General features: G+C 46.8%; 2 protein-coding genes across 3 annotated transcripts; both read right to left on the bottom strand.

Moving 5' to 3' along the window:
- Positions 1-5,674: 5,674 nt before the first annotated feature.
- On the bottom strand, positions 5,675-9,406 carry LOC142886046 (C2 calcium-dependent domain-containing protein 4C). 2 transcript variants are annotated; one of them, XM_076022961.1, is made up of 2 exons: positions 9,150-9,406; positions 5,675-8,352 (listed from the first exon to the last, which is right to left on the bottom strand). In XM_076022961.1, exon 2 carries the CDS (start codon positions 8,196-8,198, stop codon positions 6,942-6,944), a length of 1,257 nt encoding a protein of 418 aa, XP_075879076.1. In that variant the 5' UTR covers positions 8,199-8,352; positions 9,150-9,406; the 3' UTR covers positions 5,675-6,941. The 2 variants fall into 2 exon arrangements, with proteins under 2 accessions (XP_075879076.1, XP_075879077.1); XM_076022962.1 differs by having other exon boundaries at positions 5,675-8,254; positions 9,150-9,221.
- Positions 9,407-14,575: 5,169 nt separating this feature from the next.
- On the bottom strand, positions 14,576-27,552 carry LOC142886054 (ubiquitin-conjugating enzyme E2 R1-like). Its single transcript, XM_076022977.1, has 6 exons — positions 27,076-27,552; positions 18,953-19,039; positions 18,736-18,833; positions 17,452-17,586; positions 16,004-17,095; positions 14,576-15,963 (listed from the first exon to the last, which is right to left on the bottom strand). Exons 1-5 carry the CDS (start codon positions 27,256-27,258, stop codon positions 16,861-16,863), a joined length of 738 nt encoding a protein of 245 aa, XP_075879092.1. The 5' UTR covers positions 27,259-27,552; the 3' UTR covers positions 14,576-15,963; positions 16,004-16,860.
- Positions 27,553-27,832: the final 280 nt, after the last annotated feature.

Below are 27,832 nucleotides of genomic sequence, written 5' to 3'. Positions count from 1 at the left end.
CTGCTGTGGCAAGGTCAATGCATGCCGGCCTCACGAAAGAGTAGCTGCTGATCCTTAATGGTGCTGCTGCTCGGTGATAAATACTGCGTGGAATGGCCAGAGAGATTCCTCGAAAAAGAGGCTAAATAGTAAGTAATGTTGAGAATCTTGCCTGCCTCAACACTTTAATAGCTCACAATACTGTGACACTAGTGACAGCAAGGGGTTTTAGGGGCTTCAGGTTTCTTGTAGTGCTGCAGACTTCAACTAATCCTAATGTTTTGAAGGTACCCAACTCCATAAAGCACCAAGTTTGTAAGAGGTTTGAAAAAAGGAAGCTTTTTTTTTTAGCTCTACTATTATCCACCTTTTCTGAAGTATAAAATTCAAGCATCTTTCCTTTCTTATTTTCTTATTACCCCACTTTTCACACTGTGAAAAAGTGTAAGCGTGAACCTCGGATTTCCCTCGCAGGCAAGGCCAGGCTAATGTTATTGTCTGTAAGAGACACTCGAGGTCAGTGCAGAAGGAGTCTCCCGAGGCTCTGAGTGTGCGAGGAGTCTGAGGGGGCAGCAGCGGTGACTGCTTCATGCCTTTAAAATTGTTATTTAGAGTATTTAGATTTGACCTATTTTTAGCCAGTTCATAAAACTCATATCAGTTAAAGATTTTCAGCGGCATAATGCACAAGTTAGAATAAAGCGACAAAGCGCTGTATGACAACGTTTATGTGGAAGCTTTTCCGATCTAAATTGCAAAACGTCTGTTTCAGCAAATGCTGACGGCTCTATTTATGTTCCAATTTGAGGGGCGAGTCAGATCCTGCACCGCAAACCCAGTGAAGATCCATTGACTTCACACCAAATGTCAGGCCTTTAAAAGGATCCCTGCTGAAAGAGAAAAACCCTGTAGCGCAATTACAGTGGATGACAATTTAAACTGCAACAGGCAACCCCCACGACACACACACACACCCACACACACACACATGTCATTCCTTCACTCAGAGTACACTCAACTCTGTGGTTGCCATAGTAATTCCAAAGCCAATAACAGGCCTACGCCTATTGTCCCTGAGGTCGAGGAAGCCCGAGCTGAAAATTGCCCCAATCATATTTGCCCTGTGGTATGTAGGTTCGTCATCACTGCCGCGCCACAGATCCTTTACCTTTCCACAGACACAGAGGAGGGACCCCCGCCTCACTCACCCACCCATCCTCCACCCAACCTGGAGGAGAGACAGCATTATAAATCAATTTACAAGCTGTGAGAGGCATCCGCCAGGGGAGGGAAATGAACAATGGCAGATGAAGGATATTGGAAAACAGCTTCTTGCCGCCACAGTGGGCGGACGGGTGCGCGCGATTGGAATCGTCTCGTCTGCATCAGGCAAAGGGACACAAATGGTGTTTTTGCATGCGTCCGAACGTGTGTGAATTCAGAGACGAGGACGAGGAGAGACGGAGCCACTGAATAACACACGACAGCCAGTGGGAGCTGTGGCGGCCGAGCGAGGTGACACAGTTGTTAGGGTGAAGTCCCCCGTGATTACACATTCTACAGCAATCGTCAAAGCAATCGCTCCATATCAAGATTACAGTCTGATTTGTCTCAATAACGCAGCGGTCTCACCTGAATTGCGACTGGATTTTCTATTTCATTTCATCCATCAGCGGCTGCTGCTGGAGCTACAGGTGGCGGTTACACTCCATCTCCTCCTGCTTCCCCCGGCGGCCTCTGCTTAGACAACTCCCAAAATGGGACGCCTGTCGGGGCACGTAATTAGCAAAGTCAAACAGGCACAGACAGCGAGAGAATTTTCCCATTGAATGTCATTTGATATTAGATGTCAGGTTGGTGAACTCTGACACGATGACCTGGTATTTGAGCAATTCGATACAAAGCTAAGACATCCAGGGCTAAACTACTTTGTAAACCATACAGTGTATAAAAGCTATTTGAATGACAATTGGTCGGTGGGCAACTCTGAGGAAGCATAGTCAGACTTGCAGGACAGAGGCAACGAAAGCAGATCTGTAGCAATGCGGTAGCAATGGGTCGCCTACGCAGGTTGACAATAACCATTAGACTTAAGAGACTTGTTCAGTCATTAATAATGGTGTGTTACTGTGCAACTTTAAATCTGCTCTGTTTAATGAAACAAAAAGAAGGAGGCAAAACTGAATACTCACAATAGTGTAGTGTGCTGCTGCAAACTTCCCCTCTCTCGATTTAAATGCGAGTCATTCAAGAGGCTAATGATAACAGTGCAGCACTTTAACCCCGCCAGCTAAAAAAAAAATCATGGCGGCAACGAGATGTTTATTATCACAATTTGTGTGCTGCTATCAATGCTAATTAAGGGTACACGAGGGAGCAGGGGTTAGAGAAGACTGCAGGTCTGAAAACTCTACAACTGGATAAGCGATATTAAGTGGGAGGCACTGGCAACTTCCTTCAATTACATCATGATGAAGGAGAGGCCGTCTGAATGGCCTCCAAAAGCGTCTCTGATACAGATGGAGCACAGTAATGTATTTGGTCTAGCAGGAGTCTTGAGTTTCCTACGACCTACTCTGATACTCTGACAGGTCCACGAAGGGAGTATTTGGGAAACTATAATGCTTAGCAGTGACATGTACACACTGAGCACTGCATGCTTGCTTTGGACTTCCTCTTTCCAGTTAAGTGATTAAAAATACGTATTTTACAATTCAAATATCACTGTGAAATAAGTGAGCAATGGATTATATATTGTTTGTTGTTGTTTGTTAAAAATGCATCTTTCTATAGTGAAGTCACACACACACACACACACACACACACACACACACACACACACACACAAGTTCATAAAAAGTTTTCATAAAAGCAGGTAACGCTTTTAACTACTGGACATTCAATTCAAATAGGAGAGACGTACCTTCGAAGGAAACTTGAGCTCACCTGACGTAGCGGCGAGGCGAAGTTCTACGTCCATTCATAGAAGGCGAGTCAAGCTAGCTAGGTCACGTGACCACTAATCGACTCTCCCTCGATTGATTGCCAGATAATTAAACTGCAGTTGAGTTCAGAGTAATGAGGGTCGATTACCATCTCCGTTACCGACGGGATAATGTGAAAGGTAATTCAGGTAATTCCTCTGTTGATCAGATAAAGATTTGGATTTATAATAATCAGCTTTGTTTTCTCCCAACTGCACACACCCGATGTGACTCACCACTGTGTTACCAGAATGAAATGCCCAAAACAACATCTGAAATGTCTGAACATTTTCATAGTTCTCTCAGGTTAATCCTTATCATTATGGTGGCCTGCAGAATTGTTGCAGTAGCAACAGGTTTAGTTTACTGCATCTCACATAACCTCAGACCACCGCTACTTGTAGATACCTAAAACCCACTTACAATTTCTCTGTCACAAATGTGGTTAGCCTGTCATTTTTTTAGGGTATCAATTACAAAATTAAATATTGTGCCAAAATGTGTCAAAAATGAAATACCAATCTGTGAGACCATTTAAGCGATATTTTGATTCTTTGATCCTTGATTTCTTTCAAATGTTGACTATAAATGTTTTTAATCCTCAGTGGTTGACGCTGTATGTGGAATAACGTCTCAGCTTTTTCAGACATTGCGAAACTCGTGTGACAAGGTGATAGTTACAGTAAGTGAGGACAGCACGGCTTGGCCAGGCAGAAATATTCAGATAATTGTTTATTGATTTTTTTTTTTCCTCCCCCTGCATTTCAGTCCAGGTAAATGGTAAGCTATACATTAAAGCGATCAAAGCAAAGTAGTTATCAAAAATAGGACCCAGCGGTACAGTTTGAGACCAACACACCAGCCTTGCATTATCAGAAAATCATCAGCTACCACTTGACAAAGAGAATCCACTTAAGTTCAGCACTGACGATACAGAAGTCATGCTCAAAGATTAAAACAAACAACAAACAACAAACAAACAAAAAAAAACTGACGGTGTTCCATTACAACAGCATTGCACAAAACTGAGTAATTAAGTAAGTAGAAAATACAATTACATTATGAGCAGGCACTCTATGTTTGCACAAAGGTATGCAACGGGGAATTACAACATTTCACTGATTTTCACCTGATAACAACCAGCCTTGGCCACGAACTATAAAGAATATACAGCATATCAATAGAAGTGCTACAGGTGAGCTACAAACACCGCAGAAGAGTAATCCGAATCAAACCGATGCTCGTTGGGAGGCTCCCAGCAATTTGCATCACTCTGATGTGTGTGATTTCCCTGCAGCCTCTCTATTCGGCTCAGCACTTGAGGATATGACCACATGCAGGTTCCTCCGATTGTTCTGATGGTCAGCAGAACATCGTGTCAAAACACTAGACACACAATTTCCCCCAGTGCCTTGTTGTTCTTCCTCCCCTTGACTTGATTAACATGAAAGTAGATTATTTCAAAATACGCGTCGTCAGCATTTCTCGCTCTTCGGTGCATAATGGGCATTTCACCGACAACCCAAGAAATTTAGCACATACACTTACAAACGATGCAAATTTAACTGCTATTAGGACTTGTAATCGTACATTTCAAAATGCATTTTTACAAAATACTACATAGTACATAGAAAACTTTGGACAAAATGCCATGCTAGTCAAGTGCACACACTCCTCTTGCACACGTTCACACGCAACTTTGTAAGGCTTCAGGGTTTCATGAAACTTTGAGTTTGTCATGCATACTCCAGCATGGCAGTGACAAACATGCAACTGGTGCCCTTGATTAAGGATCCAGTGGTCTGTTCTGTTTCACACAAGACACTTAGTACAGTTACATGCGCGCCGATACACTGCTTGCATAAATTGACAACAGTTTAACGGATGTGTGGAACACTCCAGCTAAAATGCTTGATTTAAAAAAAAAAAAAGCTATAATATTATTTTTGCTACTTCAGAAGAATGTATTGGACGGATTCACTATTGAATTGTAGTGAATAGACACTGTGTAAAAAGAAAAAAAAAGTCTTGAAATCTTCTTTTTTTAAAAAGAAAGTCATTTGTGATGCTGTATAAGGAGTGAAAACACAACAAAACAAGCATGTTGTGTTCCTACTGTGTGCAGAATTTTGGCAAAACACAGAGGTATCACAAGCCTCTCACAATGCAGGATGGAGATGTCGGTGAACCTATTTGGCAAGAGGCCGTTGCCTGGTTGCACAAGATTTAATCATGGTGCCCACACTGATGGAGGCATCAACAATGCAGGCGTGACGTCCACGCTGGCCCCTCTTAAGGCCGCAGGGATCTCATCCAGCATGCAGCACATATCACACAGGTCCTTATGAAGGAATTATTTTTTTCCTCAGGTATCCCGCACACATTCCTTCATTGCAGCATTCGTGAACTCGTTGAGGTGAGGTCTCACTGAAACAGAACCATCGACTGTTTAAAGTACAGGAAGAAGGCACGCAACAACTTCACGACTTTTAGACACTTCTGAGTGAAACAATACATAGATTGATTTACATTGCAAATGCATTATGATGCGCAAAGTTTGTTGAAGTCGTTCTTTGAAGAAAAAGTACATATATATATATATGTATATATATACATATATATATATACATATATATATATATATACATATATATATATATATATATACATATATAAGTATATATATATATATATATGTATATATATATATATATATATATATATATATATATATATATATATATTATCATGCAGAATGTTTTCAACCACATGGACATCAGCATTTAACTCTGAGCATACATTTTTTGTGTCTTTGTTACCAAGAAATGCAAAAAACCTTTTGTTTTCGGATGACACCTGTTGATTTTTGCGACGTAGGAACACTACTTCACTTAAACGATTGGCTAATGTAATCGCAGTTCACTTTGCTTCGCTAATGAGATTATAAATCCATTTATGACATGCACTAAAACATCTTTTGTGGCGCCCGTGCATCCCCTTTGCGTGGCCCGTAGGAGGTGGGTCCTAGCAACCAGGATCAAAGGGCCATTTGCACATCAGGATACGGCGCCGATTCAAAGCTGCGCTCGCAGAACATACAATGGAGAATCACATCCTGCTCTACTATGTACTTATATGTCATATGACTACAGTAAAAACCATGCCGCACCTGTCGAACAGAGCGCAGGCAGTGACAGCAGGACAGGTTGATGTACATCCTGGGAAATATGTCCGTAGAGACCCTTTCATCTGTCACTTTCATCTGTCGCTGCTGTTGACTGCGGCCTGCGAGGAGCGTTGGGAGAAACTCCCACACTCATAATATCTTTATCTGTCAACAGGACCATCAAAATAATATTTCTCTGCGCTGAAAGCTATTATAATTTGGAAATAATGCTAGCCTGTCATAACAGGGGAAATCTATTGGAATTCATTTAATTTATCCAGAGAATCCATAAAAAGTCATTTGGAAAGAGAAAGTCCATTTATAAAACAAAATTGGAAAGAGATTGGATGAGATGGAGCAATTGAGAAAACTGACTAGCATCACTGGCCTCGGGCTTGCTGTGCCTTTTCCCATAACAAGCCACGGAATACGTTTTTCCCACCCAAAAAGAATTCTGTCAGTTTTTGTCTTTGTTTTGTTTCAATTATGATAAAATAGCCACTTCCACAGTACCTACTCTAACCTTGATCTTCGCAGCAATTCCGCAATTATTTCCTTTTCCCGATCCCTCTGAGCACTACCTCCTGCTTCCATCAAAACTAATCGGATATTTCAATCAACTGAAAACGCATTACTATTAGAGCTCGGCAGGATGGATGTGCAAGATTACAGACTTTTAGGACTCGACAATCCAGTTGCCATGCGATATGTTGCACAGTGTAGTAAGCTAATTTATGCTTAGAATAATTTTTTGTTGCCGTTTAAGTTACTTCTTTCTTCAGACCTTTGCGTGACCTCCCGGTGCTTCGCATCTAAAGCCCTGAGAGCAGCTTGGTCAGAGGCACTTCTCGCTCCCCCAGCAGCGTGTCCCTTTTCAGGCTGGTGCCCTTGTTCACCACCTTGAACTTCACCGACAGGTTCTTGGCCTGAACCGGGCTGATGGAGTCAAAGAAGAAGTCCTCGTTGAAGACCGGGTTGCGGCTGTTCTTGATGATGTTGCTTCGCTGCTTCTGCAGCTTTCCGGGGTTCAGGTAGACGGACACGCAGCAGTGGATGCTCTTGATGTCCACGTGCTTGTCGTAGAGGCTCTCCGCCGCCAGCACGCGGATCAGCAGGCGGGATGTGCCTGCGTCGTAGTTGGCGCTGATCCGGACCGTCCCGCCCTTGTGCAGGGTGATGGTGTGCTCGCGCTGGTGCGCCTGGTCCGACGCGGCGCCGCCACTGCCGTGGTAATGGGGCAGGTGCAGGCGCCTCGTGACGTTGGGGCTGGGCTCGGCCGAGCTGCACTCGTCGGTGGACAGGGAGCTGTGGCGGGCGAAGGTCCTCTTGGCCTTCACCACCTTGGCCTGCGTCTCGTGGGTGAAAATCTTAAGCAGCGAGGCAGAGCGCGACAGCAGCGGCGAGCTGAAGGGCGAGGACTCGGCCGAGGAGCAGGTGTCGCTCTCGCCGCCGCTGAAATAGCGGTACGGATTCATGTGGGAGGCGTTGAGGTCGGCCGGGTTGAGGTGGTTCCCCGCGTCGCCCTTGCCCTTGCGCTGGGCGTTGGGCGAGGTGATGGGGCTGGTGTGCTCGCAGTGAAAGAGCGACTCCTTGCGCCGAGTGTGGGGGCTCTCCTTCAGGGTGGCGAAGCCATATGGCGTCTGGGTTTTGGCCATGTAGGGCAGGGACATGGCAGTCTGCGACTGCGGGTCGGCGTTGGTGTCCCCGGCCACCACGTCGTCTGCACTCTCGATTTGGATGATGTGTCGGTTGGCCGCCTTCAGCAGGTTCTTGGTGTCGCCGGTGATCTTGGCCACCAGGCCAGGACTCTTGGGGCTGCTGATCTTCCTCCCGCGGCTGACGCTCGGCTCCGGGGCCGAGGCCTGCGGTCCGTCTTTGGGCTTCACGCTAGGCGTCTCCGGTTCGGGCGGGTTGCTGACCAGCTTCGGGGGGATGAAGAAGTCTGGGATCTTGTCCGGGGTGAGGACATTGCTGTAGGGAGAAGGGGCGACTCCTCTCCGGTCGCCGTTCTCCCCCTGACGCAGCACGCCGGTCTCCACCGAGCCACGGATCTTATCCAGAACCCACATGTTCCCACCAGGCAGTGGGATGCGTGGGCGCTCGGGAGAGGTGCAGTCAGGAGTGTCTGCGATTAATAACAGACGGGAGGGAGGGGTGGTGGGAGGTGATCAGAGGATGGATCCTCCACTGGGAGCAGAGAGATAAAAATAACTTGTTGGAGCCCTGAGGAGCGAGAAACCAAAAAAACACTTAGAGGGTTGCCGGAAAAATGTAATTTGATTGACTAAAGAAGTGGCACACCTGAAGTGATTTATTTTTAAGGTGCTTTTCAAAAGCAGAAACATCTTTGACCAGAAGATTCAGATTTTTAGGCGGATTATTTAAAACAGGACAGTACACATCAATGAATATTTCAATTTATACATCTAATGGTAAATAAATATGTGGATAATTTCCATTTTTGGCTCTAAATGGCAGGTTAATAATATAAAAAAAAAAAACAAATAAAAAAATTGGTAAGTAAAGAAGACAATTATACAAAGAAGTAAAAATAAACAAACGACATAACTCGGATTCAACATGATAACCTCGTTAAAATGAACGAAATGATGGTCGCCGCTGTATTTAAAAAAAATAAATAAATAAATAAAAAGTCCCTCAGATTTCCTGCTTTTTTTTTCTGTTTTTACAAGCAACAATTGTAACGTCTGATTAGCAAGTGGAAACGCACAGGTGACCAAACTAGACACGACTGAGAGTTATTGCAAACTGCAGATCGCGTATGAGCTCATTTATTACAAAAAGAAAAGAAAAAAAAACCCGGCGGGCTCTAAACGATAAGAAAAATACACACGCACATATATGAGCTACATTGCGTTCAACAGGTGCGGGGGAGAAAAGGTTGTTTGCGCACCAAGCAGTTCGCTCTAAAAAAAAACAAAAAAAAAAACATTCCAGACACTTTTCTCTTTCGGGTGCAGGGCTGTTTGTCTTCAAACATCAATAAATGACATACTCACAGCGCTGAGGAGGAAGTGCGCGCTCCTCTTTCTCCACTCTGTGTCGGTAACAGGTGCTCTCCTCTTCTCTCCTCTCGGTCGGCGCGGCTCTTCGCCTCGCACGCTCTCTGCGCTCCGGCGCCCCGAGTCGCGCGCCTTTATAGACGGCGCGCGGCTGAAGCTGACCAATGACATCAAACTCACTGTCTCTCGGCGGGAGCGCGTCGAAGAACACTAGTTATAAGCAGCGGACAGAGGGAAGGAAGCCAACAGGTGTGGGTGGTGTGTGTGTGTGTGTGTGGGGGGGGGGGGGGGGGGGGGGGTCGGTCATCATCCGTTGTGTGCCACTTGACTTTCCCAGCAGCTGAGAGACGCGGTGCATGCTGTGCGCAAAGGGGAGACGTGCACCTGTGCGGCTTCATCCAGCTTCTCTCTCTCTCTTTCAGCGTTTGGTCTTCACCGGGCCGATCGGTTTCCCTGGAAACTTTGCTATGGCAACAAATACATTTGTCTCCCTAAAAAGAAAAAAAAGCCGGAGTGCCCAGTTTGACTTCGTTGATCTGCGGGAAAGAAAGCGTTTTTTTTTTTTGTTTTTGTTTTTTTCACCCCGTGCATGGACAGACGCTGCATTGTGGCTGTGAGGGATGAGCTGAAAATGGCTCAGGTCGACAGTGACTGGTGGAGCCAGGGGATAAAACACACGTGCAGCCAGACCAAGATATTGGTTTGTTTGACTTCACATCTGTGTTTAGTCAATTACACTGAAATGAGTCTTTCAGCTCAGTGTCTCATAGAAAAAAAAATACGAGTCAGGTCGTTTGGATTGGCTCAGGCTCACAGGTGGCTTTCAGATTCTCTTTAAAGCAAAGCGATACTGTAAATATTAGCCTAGGTGATGAGGTTGGCTGATAAAAGAGTGCTGGGCAGGTGACCAAGACTATATAGTTCCATGCCAGGTCATAGCTTGGAGGTCATTCTCCATGTTACAAGTCAATGAGATGTACAAAGGATGATGGGACAATTTTTTAAACAAGGAACAAAAATAACTCGACGGTTTTATGTTTTTCTTCTATTTGAACGTCCAAATGCCCTATGTGACGAAACGACAAGCCCTCAACCATACAAATATACCAACGTGTTTGCACACCAACGTGTGTAAATATGCACAGAAATCCGGGTTGCGGAGGAGGAGGACAAACCAGTCAGACACTCCCCACCCAGGGTGGGCGAGTGAACTGGGGCGTCACGGTTCAGGCTGCAGCAACAATGACGCCCGGCCGCCACCGCCCCTCTGTGGCATGGAAACAATGGCAGGTATTCCTGCATGGCCCGGAGTGGAGATAATTGCACATCTTGGCCATCTGAGGTGTCCCTCGGCAGTCACGGCGTGATGTAGTCAACCTGCTTTCCATATAGATTGCAGGGGGCTCTTGTGAACCTTCACCCGCTGCCTGGCGTTATCTGGCGCTGGCAGAGTTGCTTCCACTCCGACCTGTTCCACCTGCAGAGTGGAGGCTCCTCAGTCACCAGCTGGGAGGAAGAAAAATCAGTTAGCCAAGGCAAGGAAAGGAAAGGAAAGTCATTTGGATGCAGATATATTTTTTTTTTAGGTGGAACGGAACATTTGGAATATTATCTCCATTTCAAAACCATCCATCCATTTTCAATCACCGCTTCTTCCTGAACTCAGGGTTGCGGGAGTTTGCTGGAGCCTATCCCAGCTGTCACAGGGCGAAGTGGGCAGTTCATCACAGGGCCACATAGAGACAAACAACCATTCACTCTGACACACCCACGGACAATTTGGAGTTCCCAATTCACCTCACTTGCATGTTTTTGGACTGTGGGAGGAAGCCGGAGAACCCGTGGAGAACCCACGCAGACACTGGGAGAACATGCGAACTCCTCAACTGTTTAATCTGCTGAGGTAAAAAAAAACTGCTTCAGCAGATGGTTGTTTTTTTTTTGTTTTTTTGGCACTTTCAGGCCTTTATGCCCTGCCTCTTTCTCACCAGGACAGAAAAATCAGCAGAAAAATCTATTTGTAAACAGTGACTGTTTGAGCTTTGCCCACGACTAATCAGCGATTCCATTCAACGGTCTGGAAGAAATACAAACAGGGCGAAAGGCTTGATTTAAAGGGGAATATCTGTATTTCACCCCTCTCCAAGTCAAACTGCTCACGGCACCCTTTTCAAAATAATGAGTTTGGCCCGGAGTGAACCTCCGTGCGCTGACAAAGACAGGCGACGGGCTGTGCAAAGGTTAACCCGTCTGTTCTCCTCCCATTACAGGGTCGGATCCTGATCTCGCTCCAGAACCCAAGCTGTTGCCGACCCAAAAGTACAGGAGTGAAGATTAGTCGGCTGCCGGATTGAGCTGTGGACAGATGTGCCGACACTTCAGGGGAGCGGGGGACAGTGTTTGTGAGTGTGAATGGAGGAAAAAAGGGTGTACGACCTGCTCCACCGCTGTGGCCACATGCACACGCACGCACACACACACACAGACACATACACATACACATACACATACACGCGCCTTCCCTCCTGATGTTCCATCGACTTCCTGGAAGACGGAGGAGGGGGAAGAGTTGGCGGCGTACACAGAACGGAGGCATCGAGGCTGAACAGGACGCTGCTCTAAAGCTCAGCAGGAGGTAGAGTGAAACTGCGAGCCCGCAGGTTTGAAAAGTGAGGGGGAAAAAAGATTTATATTTTGCACTCCGCTCGCAGCGACGTCACAGGCGTGAGAGCTGCGTGGCGTTACTTGCGTGGTTTGAAACTGTCTTGTTTGAAATCAAATTGGGATGAACACGTGACTCATCAGCAGAATTAGTGTCACTACGGCCTGGACAGTAGAAAGTGGCATCACACAGCCTTGATTGTCTTGTTTACTGGCCGAGCCAGCGGCGCACTCGTGATGCTGTGTCAATACACAGGTGGTGTGGAGACAATCATCAGTCGATACCAAATGTAACTCAGGCTGATATCTTATTTTTCAATTTAAAAGCCAAATAAATGCTGAAAAGAATACCACAGAGGACATCCTCTCACTACCAATGTGTTCTGTTTTTTTTCCCCATCCGTGATACCAGCTGATCTAAACACGTCACACAACACCACCACCCAGGTGACCTTCTGAGGAATGCGGAGGCTACCGTCGAAAAATGTAAAGGCACAAAGATAACATCTAAAATATGTATGTCTGTTATAGAAGAAAAATGCTACCGAATGGTCAAATTATATGTGAAGGTCCAGTTCTCACCTGGCTGGAAGTGGCTGAGGATGTGCAGGGAGCCAGTTTGTTTTGGTGGATAAGCTAAACATCTAGTGGTCAAAGGGTTTATTTATTTTTATTTATTTATTTTGTCAATTGCTCCTGTAAAAAGACAAACATACAACATACAGACTGAGTGTTGTCTGTACAGGAAGAAAACATGGAAACGTATCAGGGTGGCCACTGACCCCTCCGACCACCTGCCTGGTGGTTCCACTGCTCGAGGAAAAAATTATCACAGGATCCATTTTTACCCCCATCTTTGTGTTGTTGCCATCCGTTCAATCCTCCCTCCCTGCCAACCTTGCCTCACAACTTTTGTTGCCTTGGAGACGTGTGATACGCTGACATGTGAACCCCCCTCCTCCTTCTCCTCTGCGCTCATCTCACGTCTTCACCTCTCCACTCTCTCACAGTTCACAGGTTGGCTCATTAGTCGGGGAGTCCGGTGCACGAAAAAAGGCACCCCAACCGGGTTGAGTCACCAAGGGAGCGCGGACGACTTTCCGGTGGTCACACCTGGTTTACCATCCTTTGTTCTCACAGCAGTGAGACTTCGTCTACAACCTCTGCCCACCTACTGCGGCCTTGTGAAACAACTTTTCCAAAGTCCTTTAATCTTATTTCTTTTTTCTATTGCCTAATCTTTTCTCTATCTTTTACATGTGTTTTGTATATTTTATATTTGTTTTTTTAAACTTACTTATGTGTGCTATATTTCTATAAAAACAAAAACTTGCATATTTCTCTCTGTGTGTAAGTCGAGAGGCTCATCAAAATTTTGTTGCGCTAGCAAAATGACTATAAAGATCTTGCATTTTCATATATATGTCTAATTTTCAGGATGATTTTTTTTTTTTTTTTTTAGATAATTTGAGATCCTGGATATTTCATTCTGATCTTTGTGGATGATTAAAGTATTTGTCATCACAATCATCATCAACAGGTTGGGTGCATATCCTGTAGCGTTGATGCAGGGGGGATTGGAAAAAATGCGGCATGTGAGGAACATGAAAGTACTCACACGGAGAGAACACGCAAGTATCCTGTTCTGACATTTTGGTGAGTCGCGTCAAGGGTAAAAGGTCAAATCTGTCGCCACAGGGAGCAAATTCGAAGCACTCAGCTGTGAAGACAGCGCAGCCGCCCGCTCGCCCGTCTCTGAAGTGGAAGATTTCCAGTAACTGCTGGAAGGGACGGGGGATGCTGTGGGTAAACGGATTGCAGAGATCCTACTGAGGTCTGAAACGACAGTGTGCGATATATATATTTATTTTTTTCCCCCCCATCAGATGAGCCGTTCCTCAGATTGATGGCTTTCATTTCACGCTAGCAGTTTACATGCAGCTTTTATAGATGGGTCAATTTGGCCGGGGAGAATTAATAAAGTGCAGATAACAGACCTAATAAGTCATGGGCAGGAGCATCTTGTGAGCTATACTGGTCGTCTACAGACACACAGAAGTGTGTGTGTGTGTGTGTGTGTGTGTGTGTGTGTGTGTGTCACCCCCCTGTTTGGGGGTGAGGGGGGAGGGTTAAAGAAATAATACCAGACCTAGTCCTGCGATGTCATGAAAGATGTGTGAAATAAAGCACCTATATATATAAATATATATATATATATGTATATATATATATATATATGTATATATATATATATATATATATATATATATATATATATATACATATTTGTGTTCAATGTATATCTAAATGAATGGTGGCGCCCCAGCTGGACAAAAGATGCAGCAAACACTATTTAAAAAAAAAACAAAACAGACCTCTGAGATCACTGAAAAAAAGTTCGCTACGTTATGTCGATATGTGTGATTCTTCGAGGTATTGACGATCTCGGATGCCTCACGCGCAACAAAAAAAAAAACAAGTTGCTGCTGCCCCCTAGAGGTACATCTTTCCCAACATACAGTGTACGCGTCTCATCATCTGCCTTTTGTGCACATTAGCTGCAGTTTTAATATTTGAAGTGGAAAGTAAGAGACCAGTCTTACCTCTCAGCTCTAGCACTGAGTTAGCCCCCCCGCCCCCAACTTTCACCCACACCGTTTCAGTGGCTATAAGAGAACACACAATAAGAGCTGATGAGATATATTCCTACACAACACAAAACTTCAAAAGTCACATCTAGGGGAAAAAAAGAACAGACAACGTCTAATAAAGATCTTTATTTTCAGGTCTTAAATAGATTTACAAAGCATAAGAAAAAATGAAATATAAACAAGGAAAAAGAAAAACAACGCATCAAGTGATCATAAAATATCCACATGTGCATATCAAGGTAGAGATTGTAAACAGTCCTCTGAAGCTAAAAAAACAACCAACAAACAAACAAAAAAACAAAAACAAGGGGGGAAACTCCCAGGGGTCAAGGGCGACGCTGTTGGAAAAGGATTTCTTGGAGGTTGGGGGAGGAGGGGGTTGATGGTATTTATTCATTTTCTTTCCTGAGGTTCATAGTAGTTGTGTACAGCGGCTGTCCCCCCCCTCCCGCACCCACAAGGGATGTTTCTAAATCAAGACTCAGAAGAAGCAGGAAGGGGGGGGGGGGGGTGAGGGGAGTTCAGATGCACCAAAAAACAAAACAGTAGTTCAACAAAAAAAAAAAAGAAAAAAAAAAGAAGAAGAAGAAGACTAAAAGCCCATTCGCCCAGGACAATGTGATCACAGAGAGGGAGGGATCTGCCATCAGTCCATCGCTGAGTCACTGCTGGCCACTCAGCTCTGAGCCGACTCGGGGCTTTTCAATTAAAAACAACAACAACAACAACGTCAATCATTTCATGATAACAGTCCTTTCCACCATTTCATAGTAACGTAGCGCGAAACGTGGCGTAACCTTCCCAATCGTGGAGTTTGCAAAGCACCGGGTCAACAATACTCGTCGCACTTTTTAATACATGTGGGATAGAACACAATGCGGCTCGCAAACGCAAAGTGGAAACAAAAGGATTACGTCAAGAACAAATTACAAAAAAAGGAAAAAAAAAATATATTTTTTTAAACCTCCCCCCCCCCCCCGGGAGAAAAGACAACCCTCAGCCCAGTCCACACCAACCCGACCCACTTCCATAGCAGATCTATTAAACCACAAAGTCATCATAACAGCATGCTAGCGAAGAAGAATCACAGTTTCCTGTTCATGCTCAAACGGTCGACCCCCCGCCCCTCCCCGAGCCATTTCTCCAGCACATCTCACTGAGGGTGAATAAAAAATCTTTAATGTTCACACGACGCTGCCGAGCGCCCCCCCCCATCGGTTTGAAAACTGCTCGTCCCCTCAGCCCAGTCGGACATTCACAGAGGAGGGCACAATAAGGTGGGCGACCGGACAAAAGTCAAAGTTAGATCGACAAAAATAACAGACAAGCAGGCAAAAAAAGAAAACACACTCTCACCCACACAAAAAAAGAAAACTACAAGTCGTCCATCGTCCCCAGAGTGTCCTGGCGGGTGGGGCTGGTCGTAAGGGGAGGGGGGGGGACTTGCAGAGCTGGTGTGAACTGTTGGAAAACGCCCCCCCCCAACCCCCCCCCCCCACCTCCCCACTTCAATCCCACGAGTGCGAGGGGGAAAAAAACTGAACAGGAAAAAGAAAAAGCAGGAGTAGGAGATTGGAGCAGCGACTGCATAGGTTGTGTTGAAGGTACAGCGGCGGACGCACGTCAGCAACGACGTGACGACTCTGTTCTACATTCCACTGTTGGGAGCTCAGCTGCTGGGATCCTCCTACCGCCCCAACGCCTGTCTGACAGGTGCTGTTGCTGCGATTCAGTAGGAACTTTTGCCACCAGCGGGGGGCGCCATTTAGGCTGCGATGTGCTGATTGCGTCGACGTCGGCTTCTGGTGGCTGGCTGGCTGGCTGGCGGTCAGGTGTGCTGCGTTCACGAGCGAGGGAAGGCACAAATATCAGACTGAGTGGTTTTTGGAAAATGCTTCCCGTTTAGGGCGGCGACAAGCCTGGAGAACAGAATAACAGGGCAGAGGGGGTGGATGATGGGGGCTTGCACCAGAGGTCGCACACGCACACATGCACACAGCTCGGAGACGGAAATGGCTCATCTTTTCAAAACACACACACACACGCACACGCACGCACACATGCACACATGCACACACATGTAACTCGGTGGAGGTCTCCGCAGGAAGCCCGGGCCGTCAGACGGCTGCCCTCCTGGATGGGATGCATGGTGGGAGAGGGGTGGAGGCCCCTCGGCTCAGTGGGACCCTCGCTGCAGTCTGTGCCGCTTGTGCACGCGGCGCGCACAACCTCCGCCGAGACGGGAAACGGAGAAAACGATCCTAGAACCAACAAAACCGTGGCTTTTGCTTTTCACGGAGGCGTTCGGGTTCAGTGTGTGTGTGTGTGTGTGTGCGTGCGTGCGTGCGTGTGTGTGTGTGAGGGGGCGGGGCCAGTGTGGGATATGGAGGGTGTGGTCAGGAGTCCTCGTTGCCCGAGTCGTCGTCGTCGCGGCAGCAGTCGTCGTTGTCGTACTCGTCGTCATCGTCGTCGTCGTCCTCCAGCTCCTCGTCGTCGTAGTAGTCGTCGTACAGCAGGTTGGAGCCGTCGTCGGTGGGCGGCACGTGGCTGCGCACGCAGTACTCGTCCAGCGTGGTGGGCACCTTGACGCCGTCCCGCTCCGCGTCCAGCTTGGTGTCCTGCACCTGCTTCCTGCGAGTCGCAGAGAGAGAGGGCACGAGAACATTAGTGGCTCCAAGTCGTGGATTTCCTGAGTGAACGGTCCATGGTTCAACGGTTCCCCCTGTCTCCTGCTATGCGTCTGTTAGGGCAGCGGTCCCAACCCCTGGGCCGCAGACCGGTAGCGGTCCATGGGTCATGTGGTCCTGGGCCGCGATCAGATTTGCTATTATTTGGACTCACTTAATATTTGTTTTCACGTTTTTTTTTCCCCGTTCATTTTCGTTTGGATGTTCCTTAAAAATCAATAAAATTTTAAATGAAAGAAGAATGCGAGGCGCACGGGACAGCAGGTCGTGCGGCCGTGTGTGGGTCTGTCTGGTGCTCACCTGATGACCTCGATGTACTCCACGTCGCTGCCTTTGCTCTCCCGCCACCTGCGGTACATGACCGACGCGTCCACGTTGGCCGGGGAGAAGGTGTTGGGTTCGTTCAGCAGCGAGATGACGCTGAGCAGGATGGTCCTGAGGGGGGGAGACAGAGGGAGGGAGCGAGTGAGGGAGGATTAAAAACACACCCGAGGAGGGAAAAACAGGAAGGCGGGGGGGGGCAGGGGACAGGCGGGTGAGGTCGTAAGACGAGATGAGTGGAGGCGGGGAGGGGGGTGAGAGCAGAGGACAAAGGGGAGGAAAGAAAGAAAGAGAGGAGCGTCGGGGAGGTGGTGAAGGTGGAGGAGCTGTCAGTCAACCGGAGGCTCGTTACATGAGAGCGGTTTAGAACAGTACTTTGAATTCAGGTCCGTTATGAGCTTCTCTCCTATTTTCCTAAAGTATGGAATTTCAAACGTGTCGGTTTTATTTATTTATTCATTCAACATGCAAATGTTTGGAATTTCCAGCCACTTTCAAATGAACGGTCTACACTGACAGCGGGACCGTTTCTGGGATTCACTGCGTCTTGGTTTATAATTAGATTATTATTGGATTTGTCATTCGTCACAGAGACGTGTGCAGAGAGATAGTTGGAGTCAGTTTTCATAACTTAACGCGCCACCTCGACCGTAACACTGGCTGATAAGAACACATCACGCCGTCTCTGTGTGACCTTCTGAAAGCGACGCTCCGTTGAAACACGTTAAGGCATGAAAAATAACATCTCTCCGTACGCCGCACGCCTGTGACACATGTGTGCAATGAAAAATGACAGTAATCCAACACAAGGAAATCCAGCCATTACCAAATTGACCAATGACTTTAAATAACTGGTAACTTTATTCGAGGCCACAGTTTTACTTTGAAAAGTCTAAAATCAGTTGCCGTCCACTTTCACGCCTCAGATGTTTCAGAGCAGCAGGCCCTTCCAGCTCCACCGGCGCACAATAACACGCTCGGGGGGGGAATCCAAAAGGAAGGAAATTGCTGGAATTTTCAAGCCTTTGCATGTTGGGCTGTCACACCGACCGCAGGGCAGGCCTGGTCGCCTTGGAGGCAGGAAACAACACAGAAAACCTACATTCTGATTGGGGGAGAGAAAACCCGGTTGGGGAACGTATGGCTCGGTTTGCCACCTGCAGACGTTGAGCCTGTGATTTGGTGCAGTAGTGGGTCATGGCGCTTTAAACGCAAGCTTTTCGCCGTCAGCTGCTCGATGTGTTTGGTATTAATTCAACGTACCTGACGTTCTGCGTGGGGTTCCACCTCTCTGAAGGCAGCTCTCCGCTCTGTGGGTCGTCCACCGGTGGGTGCAGGATGGAGATGCACACCTCTCCATTCTGAGGACACACACAGACACACACTGTCATTACAAACTGATGCCGAGGGATTTTATCCTCAATCTGGTGACTTGCAGAGCCTCCAAGAAGCTGCGTGTACTGCTGTGTTGCGGAGTCACCTCATAAATGTTTGGGTGCCACATCTTGGTGAGGAAGCGGAAGGCCGGCGGCGAGTAAGGATAGTCGACTGGAAAGCTGATCTGAGCCTGGTGGGGTCGGGGGGGGGGGAGGGAGAGAGAGAGAGAGAGAGAGAGAGCGCGAGATGATGATCAAGTTTTAGTTTTTTTTGCATTTTTGTTTGTATTCATTTATTAACTTCAACACACACACACACACACACACACACACACACACACACACACACACACACACACACACACACACACACACACACACACACACACACACACACACAGTAAACAGTTTCTTCTCGTTTCATATAAATCTTTGTGCCAGAGATAATCAAGCAGCTGCTAATGAGGAAAAAACAATCTGCACTGCACATTCATTAGAATGGAGCCAATTGCCTCATGTGGAACTAAGGGTCTGCTTACATGCAGACTGATTTTTTTGAAACCGCACATTTTCGAAACCGCAATCGGAAAAAAAAAATCCCTGTTTAAACGGATACGCTGGCTAGACTGCAGTACCTATGCCCAGCCTGGTGTGGCGCCGCAGGTTTACTCCCTGAAGGCGGAAGAAGAAGAACGCTTGGCACAACATTTAGCGCCACAGAGAACAGAACGGAAGACCGCTCGTTGAACTTCTGCTTCGAGTTACTTCGCAACACAACGCCAGTAAAAGTCCGCTAACATTTTTGTCATGAAGGTTTCCTGCCTCAATATCCCAGTCCGCCGACCCAGAAGCAAAGAAATAAAAAAGTAAAACAGGAGGTTTGCAAATCGGCAAATAGGTTTGCACACAATCCACGATCGATCCACGAGCACGGCGTGAGAAACCAGTGGGGGGGGGGGGGGGGGGGCAGTTGCCGAGGGGTCACGTGGACACGGAGGAGCTAATGACAGTGCTGCTGTGAAACATGATATGGAGGTGGGGGCAGGGGGGGCTTCCAGTGCATTCAGCTGGCGGGGGGGTAGTAGTAGTGGTGGTGGTGGTGGTGGTGCTTGGTATAAAGATAATGTATTGGTGGGAGTGTGTGCCTGACAGTGTGTGTGTGCGGGGGGGGGGGGGGGGTCGTCCTCCCCAGCTGTCACTGTGGGCACAAGACAATCCACTGCTCACTCACACTCCTGTCCTCTTCATACCCCCCCCCCCCCCCACACACACACACACTGTACACACCCTGCTATGTGTAAAGGACCCCTCCTTTCATTCCATAAGGGATGCAGTGCAAGGGGGGCAGGGGGGTGACACACACACACACACACACACACACACACACACACACACACACACACACACACACACACACACACACACACACACACACACACACACATTCGGCACGGTCAGCTGGTCGTCGCCACGGCGCAGTGAATGGACGGCTGGTTGGCGTGGGGGTTGCACAGGAGCAGGCTCACGATAACGTGGTGGTGAGGGGGGCGACGGGGGGGATGAGGACGGGGGGGAATAAAAAAGGGATTGTGGAAGCTTAACGTTTCTGCTCTTATTCCTGGTTTGCAACAATGCGTTTGACACGGGTGGGGGGGTGGCGGGCGGAGCGGGAACGCATCGGCTTGGCACAGAAAGGCTGAAAGAGAAACGTGCAGCAACATCTGCCGCATATATATATATATATATAAATGTATACGTTTATACTTAAGAAAGAGCTGAACAAACACGTTCACATTGGACCAAATGAGGCTGCAGAGGAAAGAGTGACACGGTCTGGAGAGAAGGGCGGAAACAGAGAATCCCAGGGTGTTGGTGACAGCGAGCCAGCCGGCAGCTCTCCAGAGGTCAGGGGTCACACTGACAGTGTGTTCAGCACAGTTGCAGCCTGGCACCGGCGGAAAGCACAGCAGCCAAGCCAGGCCAGGCCAGGCCAGGCCAGGCCAGGGGGAGGAGGGTGAAGGGATGGAAAGGGGCCGTAGTGTGAGATCGGAAAAACTGCGCCTTCCAAAAAGTGTCGCGATCAGTCTCAGAGAACCTGGCAGAGAAAATCCCACTCTGCGTGCGTGCGTGCGTGCGTGTCTGTGTGTGTGTGTGTGTGTGTGTGTGTTTGGGAAAATCTCCCCCCTTGGTGCCACTACATCATGTCCAGCTGCTGAATGTTTGAATGCAGCGTCATTCCTGGACCCCAAATCATCAGCAAGCCAGTGAGGTCGATGAGTGAACCTCAGGACAGCCTAACTTTGGTGTACACTTGAATTGAGGTGAAAGTAGTAGTAGTAGTAGTAGTGATGGTAGTGGTGGTGGTAGTAGTAGTAGTAGTAGTGGTGGTAGTAGTAGTAGTAGTGGTGGTAGTGGTGGTAGTAGTAGTAGTAGTGGTGGTAGTAGTAGTAGTAGTAGTAGTGGTGGTGGTGGTGGTAGTAGTAGTGGTAGTGGTGGTGGTGGTAGGAATAGTAGTAGTAGTGGTGGTAGTAGTAGTGGTAGTGGTGGTGGTGGTAGGAATAGTAGTAGTAGTGGTGGTGGTGGTGGTGGTGGTAGTAGTAGTAGTAGTGGTGGTGGTAGTAGTGGTAGTAGTGGTGGTGGTGGTGGTGGTAGTAGTAGTAGTAGTGGTGGTGGTAGTAGTGGTGGTGGTGGTGGTGGTGGTGGTGGTGGTAGTAGTAGTAGTAGTGGTGGTGGTAGTAGTGGTAGTAGTGGTGGTGGTGGTGGTGGTAGTAGTGGTGGTGGTGGTGGTAGTAGTGGTGGTGGTAATAGTAGTAAGAGCAGTTGGAAAAAGTCCAAAAAATATCCATAGCCAAAAGTCAGCAGCTGCTGTTTCCTTTGATTTTTGTTTTTATTTTTTTTTTATTACTCACTCTTTTCTGTGAGTATCTTTTAACTGTTGCCTTACAAATAAAATTCATTATTATTCTTATTATCAAACAATACTTTAAGCACATATTTTTAACTGATAAAACACCACACAAAGTTATCAAAGTAACATTCAATTCAGCTCAAGTGTTCTGTATTCTGTGGCTGCAGCAATATTATATTGCTTCATTAACCACAATCCTGCAAGACTGAACGCAACCCAAAGGGTAAAGTAGAAAAGCAGGGATATGCATTAAGTATGAGCGTTGATCCCTGTAAGGAGGTGTGTGTGTGTGTGGGGGGGGGTGGGGTGGGGGGGGCACAGTTTCACAACGCAGCTTTGCCCCCGCGGCTCTCAAATCCTTGTTTTCGCAATGCCCACAAATGCAAATGTATGTACACAAAAAGGAAGGTTGACATAGACAGACACAGAGAGAGAGAGAGAGAGAGAGAGAGAGAGAGAGAGAGAGAGAGAGAGAGAGAGAGAGAGAGAGAGTGAACGAGGAGTGCAAGTCTGCCTCTGCTCTGCTGCAGCGACGCCCTCGTGCTGACTTGCATGTTGAGCCTCGTAATTGGATTGGGCACAGAATTAACAGCATCCACAGTCAGAGGGTGATTCAGTTAGCTCAAAAAATAAAGAAATTCATTAATTAGTAGTAAATAAATAACAGGGTGACCTGGTTACCAAAGCACACAGGATTCAAATTCAGATTGGCTTTTGGTAAAAAAAAAAAAACAACAACCCTACTCTAGAAAGGGAACTAAAATAGTGTCTTGACAAAAAAAAATTTAAAAATCAAATTCAACAGGAAACAAGAGACGACACACCCAACCAACCAAGCAACACCTCCACCCCCGACCCGCTCGGGCTGCGTGCCTGAAGCAAAGCAGGTCAATGCAAAGACCCTGAACAGCATCGTGGAGTTCTCCCAGCATGCACCTCTCTGCCTTATCACCAGACCAGCCGCACACCACACACTGAGAGCCGTCTCACACACACACACACACACACACACACACACACACACACACACACACACACACACACACACACACACACACACACACACACACACTAGTACTTATCATGAGACCTCTGCCCCGTTCAGTAAACACAAAAAATAAGAAGAAGAATACGACGGCGTTCAAACGACCGACTTCTGAATTATTATTTTTTTGTGTTGCATTGGATAAAGATGCAACTTGAGATTTGGTGGAGAAAAAAATAAGCCAAACGTCTAATGCACAAGACTGTTTACTAACCGCACGGGATGGTGCGAGTCTCATACAAAGAACAACCGAACAAAGCATGACGGAGGTTTACATGTGGAGGCGGTTTTAATTTGGGGCAAAATTAAGCAACAGCTTTGTTATGTTAATAAAACACAACTGTGTTTTCACTATGCCATGAGACAAAGACAAAACAATATAGCAAGTCGAAGCGCAGCGGTGGACCATCTACATTCTGACAAGTTTATTTGCTGCTTCAGAGCTTCACGGCCTCCACTTGATACCTCTGTTTGAGAGGTTGTCATCATTTCCAGGAGAAAACTCGCCACGTCCGTTTCCCTCAGGTGCACAGCAAGTTTGCTGCATAAAGTTCAGACGTGACATTTCTTTACAGGAGTGCATTGCATCCTGAACCCTGTCCTGCTAATGGTTTTTTACCAAAATGAGAGAACCTGGTGTACTTTTCCCATGGATGCATGCTAATAACTTTAGCCTCAGCCTTAAGGAAATCACAATGACACACCAAGTCTACTAACTGTGACGCTAACGACGTTCCATACAGACTCAACGTTGAGGTTTTAAACTGTTCCAAACGTGTTGTAGTAACTTTGCTCTCTCAACGGGCTGCTGCCAGTTTGCGTTGCTTCACTAACTTTATACAACCATCATTCATTTTTCACTGTCAGGTATAAACACACCCTCGAGTCCGCTTCTCACTCACTTCCAAAACAACTGCATGAACTGCTGCTGGAAGGGCATGCGGACGCCAAAAGAAACCGTCACTACTATTTTTATCCAAAGGGGGTACTAGAATCAACAATAAGACAAAGATAGTGCACCGCTTGATTGTGTCTTTCTTTCCCTGTTTACCGTAGCAACAACAACTCTCTCTTTCAATACGAGCTGAGTAATTACAACTTCATTCATTCATTCATTCATTTTCTATATCTGCTTTGGCTTGCACTCAGGGTCGCTGCGGTTGGTTGGAGTCTGTCCTCGCTGTCGTCGTGCCAAGGCAGGGTGTCATTACAACTTGCTCTGTTCAATTCCATTCGGCCAAACCCTCTCAATAAATCTTTTCGCCAAGTACACGTTGCCACGCTAAACTGTCTGCTTTGCCTACGCCACCATCTTTTCAGTACATTTGGCCCGACTGTAGAATGAAAACATCTCATTTTCGCTCCTTTCTTTCGGCCGCTTTCTTCAACACCGAGTTTGAATTATGAAAGGCGTTCTTGAGTGACCAGGGTGGCTCCAGCAGCTCTGGATCAATGTGATTATCACACTGTTGGCCCATACAGGAAGGAGCTGAGAAAGAACACATGGCCGGAGCCTTGAGGGGACAGTTAAAACTGTCTGCTGGGGCCTCAAACTCCCTTCTCTATTAACAGCAGGCTCTCCTTTCAGAGGGGGCACCTCTGCGGGACGACAACCCGTGCCTGCTTCTGCTCCTGCTCTGGACTCTTTCCTTTTCCCTGCTCTCATTTCTGTGCGACACAGAGCAGCAGGAGGCGAAACATGACTCTGATGACGCGGACGCTCTCGGTCCTGCCAAGTCTTGCGAGTCAGACCGGGTCCTCTTCCATGCACCTCAAGTGCAGTTGCAACACAAGAGTTGCTACAAATTGTGTTGAATCATATGGCCTCAAGGAGCTATGAGACAGGGAACCAAACCAAGCAGCTGCTCGGCAAAATATGCTAAAGACCGACTAACCTTTTCCAAGTTTTCGCCGAGTACCATCAGGACACTTGTACGTCCAAAACGTTGATGATGTTTTAAGGACAGCTGCTAGTTTGTTACACCGCAACACTCCAAATGTGGCCAGTGAACTAGTTTGGCACTGCCCACATCTCCCACTGCATGGTTTCTGTTGCTCAGCACTATTTGCTGTGAAATGCAACCAAATGATCTCATGCCTGTGAACAGAGGACGGAGCCTTTCCCTGCTGTTCTGGTGCGTGAAACGAAACACGACAGGATAAGTTCAAATGGGCCAGACATGAACTGACATGCCGTAGGGTACACACAGTTTCTGGACTTCTATAAGTCCTTCCAGTTTCTTAGTGTTGGACTTGAACAACTTTTGGAAAGAGAATCGAGCTAAATCAAATTGTCCTTCAACAAAAGGCAGAACTTTGAGAATTACATATTTTCTTCCGGAGTCGCTATAGAACTAAGGCTAGACATAGAAAACCTGAACCACAGCTTAAAAGCTGCAGTAAGGGAAAGCCATGTAAGGTAAAACGCATATGGGCCAAGCCTGTTCAGGGCCTCCTGGAAAGTACAGTTTGCATGTTTGACTTGTCGGAGGCCTCTCACAGAAACACAAGTCCTAGCAACTGTTGCAGGCTTGGTCACCCTACCCATGTAAACAAGACGTTAGTCGTGACTTCTTCTTGACTAATCTAACACCCATGCATGATAAATACCTGACTCAGCCAGCTTTCATCAGACATTTTTTTTTTTTTTTTTTTGAGGAACAGGTGTTGTATCTGCGTGTTTGCTTTTGGGTTACCTGGTCTTGGGTGGGCGTGGTTCTGTTAATTCCTCCCCCTTTTTTTGTCACAATACGGCAAACGGGTTGGATGGAAACTAGCGCAGAACAATGAGTCACAACCATGCTGCGGATTTCACAGCCAGGCTGTGCATTCCTGGCCCCACAAAGGAATCCTGTACACAGCAGCAGCACCCACACAGATGCACTGAGCGTTGTCTGCGGCGGCCCGGCTCTGCTTGTGTTCACAGGACCAGACCTGAGGCAAAACGAACTTTTTCAGGCACTGGAATCTCATTGTAGCCAGTGAAGGATAAACATAAAGAGAACACATACAACACTGCAAATACCAGGGGGGCAACTGAAATGAAACTTTGCTTAAGGAGACAAGGAGAAGAAACTTAAGGAGCTTTATCATGAAAATGTCAGGAGGCCTTCCCAATGTTGGGAGGTTTAAGTGGCTGCTTCTGCGTGCCACTACAGGGCCCATATCACACGTGTTTTCTTTATTATGCAGATCTATTGAAGGCCCATGACTAAAGCTTTGTTTTGGTAAATGTGGTCGAGTTCTCGTTGCTTTTTCCTACAGTGATTGGTTCTTGCCTGATTTGACCAGCCCAATTAAAAAGAAAATCACTCTCACGGACATTCAGGCAGAAAACACTAACGGAAAGAAGTCCCACCTCCCAGGACGGTACAGTAGAACCTAGTAGTAAACAGGTCAAAGGTCACAGTAACGGTTCCACGAAAAGACATCCAGAGCCGACAGTAGGGTCTACTCCAAACAAGCCAACAGGAGTTAGTCGTCAAGAGAAAACAGTTTCCCAAACAGTCTTGTTGGTATTAGCGTAAAGGCGACGCTATCTCTATTGATAATCACAAAACTAAACTAAAAAAAAAAAAAAAAAGAGGTACAAAATGTCTGTAAAGAAGACGGACGTAACTTTGTTTTTAGGACAGGAAGTACAACTCAGAGGAAAAGATTGTAAGCAGAAAAACAAAAAACAAGACTAACGTTTATGACGAATCGCTCTTCTATGCCATATACTGTGGCTAAATCAGACAAATAAATCACAAATGATTTCCCTCGGGTTACTAATTTGTGATAATAACACGGAAGGAAATATTGGCACTGACACCAACAAGGGAGTTTGAGCTAATCAAGAGACATGTTACAGCTCGGCGCGGTAATGCTAACAAGCTTTTGTTTGATGCGAACACTTGCAGTGCTTCTGGTACTGTCGGCCGTCTCGAATTATATGTTTCCACACGAGGAAATGATTTCGGGAGGGGGGGCAAAACATTTCTATCGTGAGCGAGCTTCCATCACTTGGTGTGTCTTGAAGCGAGGCTGAGCGGAGCTGTTTTGAAGTTGAACAAAGACTGAGTGCTTGGGGGGCGAGCCGCTGCTAGTTAGCTTCACTCAGCCTTCGCAATTGTCAAGAGTGAACGGGCGTTCTTCACAAGATAAGCTCTGATGTTGTGGACGCAGCAGCGTTGACAACAAACACACAGACACGGTCGCTTCATCTTGTAAAAACAAAAGAAAACAGCTGAAGAACAAAAGACCCCACTGCTAGCTTCACGTTAGCCACTCACCTTAAAATAACCACCCTCGTAGTGCGTATTCGGGGGTCCGAAAATCGCCACTTCCCAGTTGTACATGTCCGACTCGTTGACCAAAGTTATCTTGAACCCTTCCACCGGCTCGTCCTGGAGACTCTTCATCTCCAGCATCAATGCTTTTTGGGAACTGGCTACATGATGTCCATGCTGAGCCATATTCCACCAGCAGTTGGCTGTGCCTAAAATACACCAGCAACAACCCCACCACGGCTGCGGCGGCGAAGAGAGAGGGTAAATACAAATAAAATGGGGCGAACTCGCTCGCAAAAGGGCTGGGGAAAGTGGCTTTAAGTCGTTTTCACGTTACTTTCCGGCCAATAAAGTACCGAAAGACGGTTTCAGAATAGTCGCGAGTGGGGTTTATTTGGTCCGAGCCGCCGCAGCTTCCTCTGTTGTTGTGAACAGACCCAGCCAGGCTGCCAGAGAGCCTCAGATTATTAACGACCATCCAAACCCGCTGACATCAAGTTTGATACATTATCCACCGGGCGGTCACACTTTTCAGAATAATGGCATTTTCCATGTTTTCCACATATCAATTTTACTCGACGCAACATGACTTTGGTTTCAGATCTATGCAACACAAGCAAAAATAAATAAAGTCAATTTGTATTAAAAAAAGAAAGAAAAAAAAAAGAAAAGAAAAGAAAAAGAAAGTTTAAAAAAAAATCTGCTTCCGCTCTCGCGTCGGCATACATCATAACGGACAAATTACACAGTAAGGGAATAA

This window comes from Nelusetta ayraudi, unplaced genomic scaffold, assembly GCF_046127955.1.
Source record: "Nelusetta ayraudi isolate G7.1 ecotype Tasmania unplaced genomic scaffold, CSIRO-AGI_Nayr_v1 ptg000013l, whole genome shotgun sequence".
In the NCBI taxonomy this organism is placed as follows: domain Eukaryota; kingdom Metazoa; phylum Chordata; class Actinopteri; order Tetraodontiformes; family Monacanthidae; genus Nelusetta; species Nelusetta ayraudi.
Note: the sequence above shows the minus strand (reverse complement) of the source record. Positions and strands in the feature narration are given on the sequence as shown.

Bases quoted from the DNA above. Each gene is read 5' to 3' on its own strand.
- LOC142886046 (XM_076022961.1), bottom strand. From the start codon at position 8,198: ATGTGGGTTCTGGATAAGATCCGTGGCTCGGTGGAGACCGGCGTGCTG.
- LOC142886054 (XM_076022977.1), bottom strand. From the start codon at position 27,258: ATGGCTCAGCATGGACATCATGTAGCCAGTTCCCAAAAAGCATTGATG. The intron at 17,587-18,735 runs GTACGTTGAATT...TCCCCCCCTCAG, and splicing joins AACCCCACGCAGAACGTCAG to GACCATCCTGCTCAGCGTCA. The intron at 17,096-17,451 runs GTGAGCACCAGA...TGCGACTCGCAG, and splicing joins GAGTACATCGAGGTCATCAG to GAAGCAGGTGCAGGACACCA.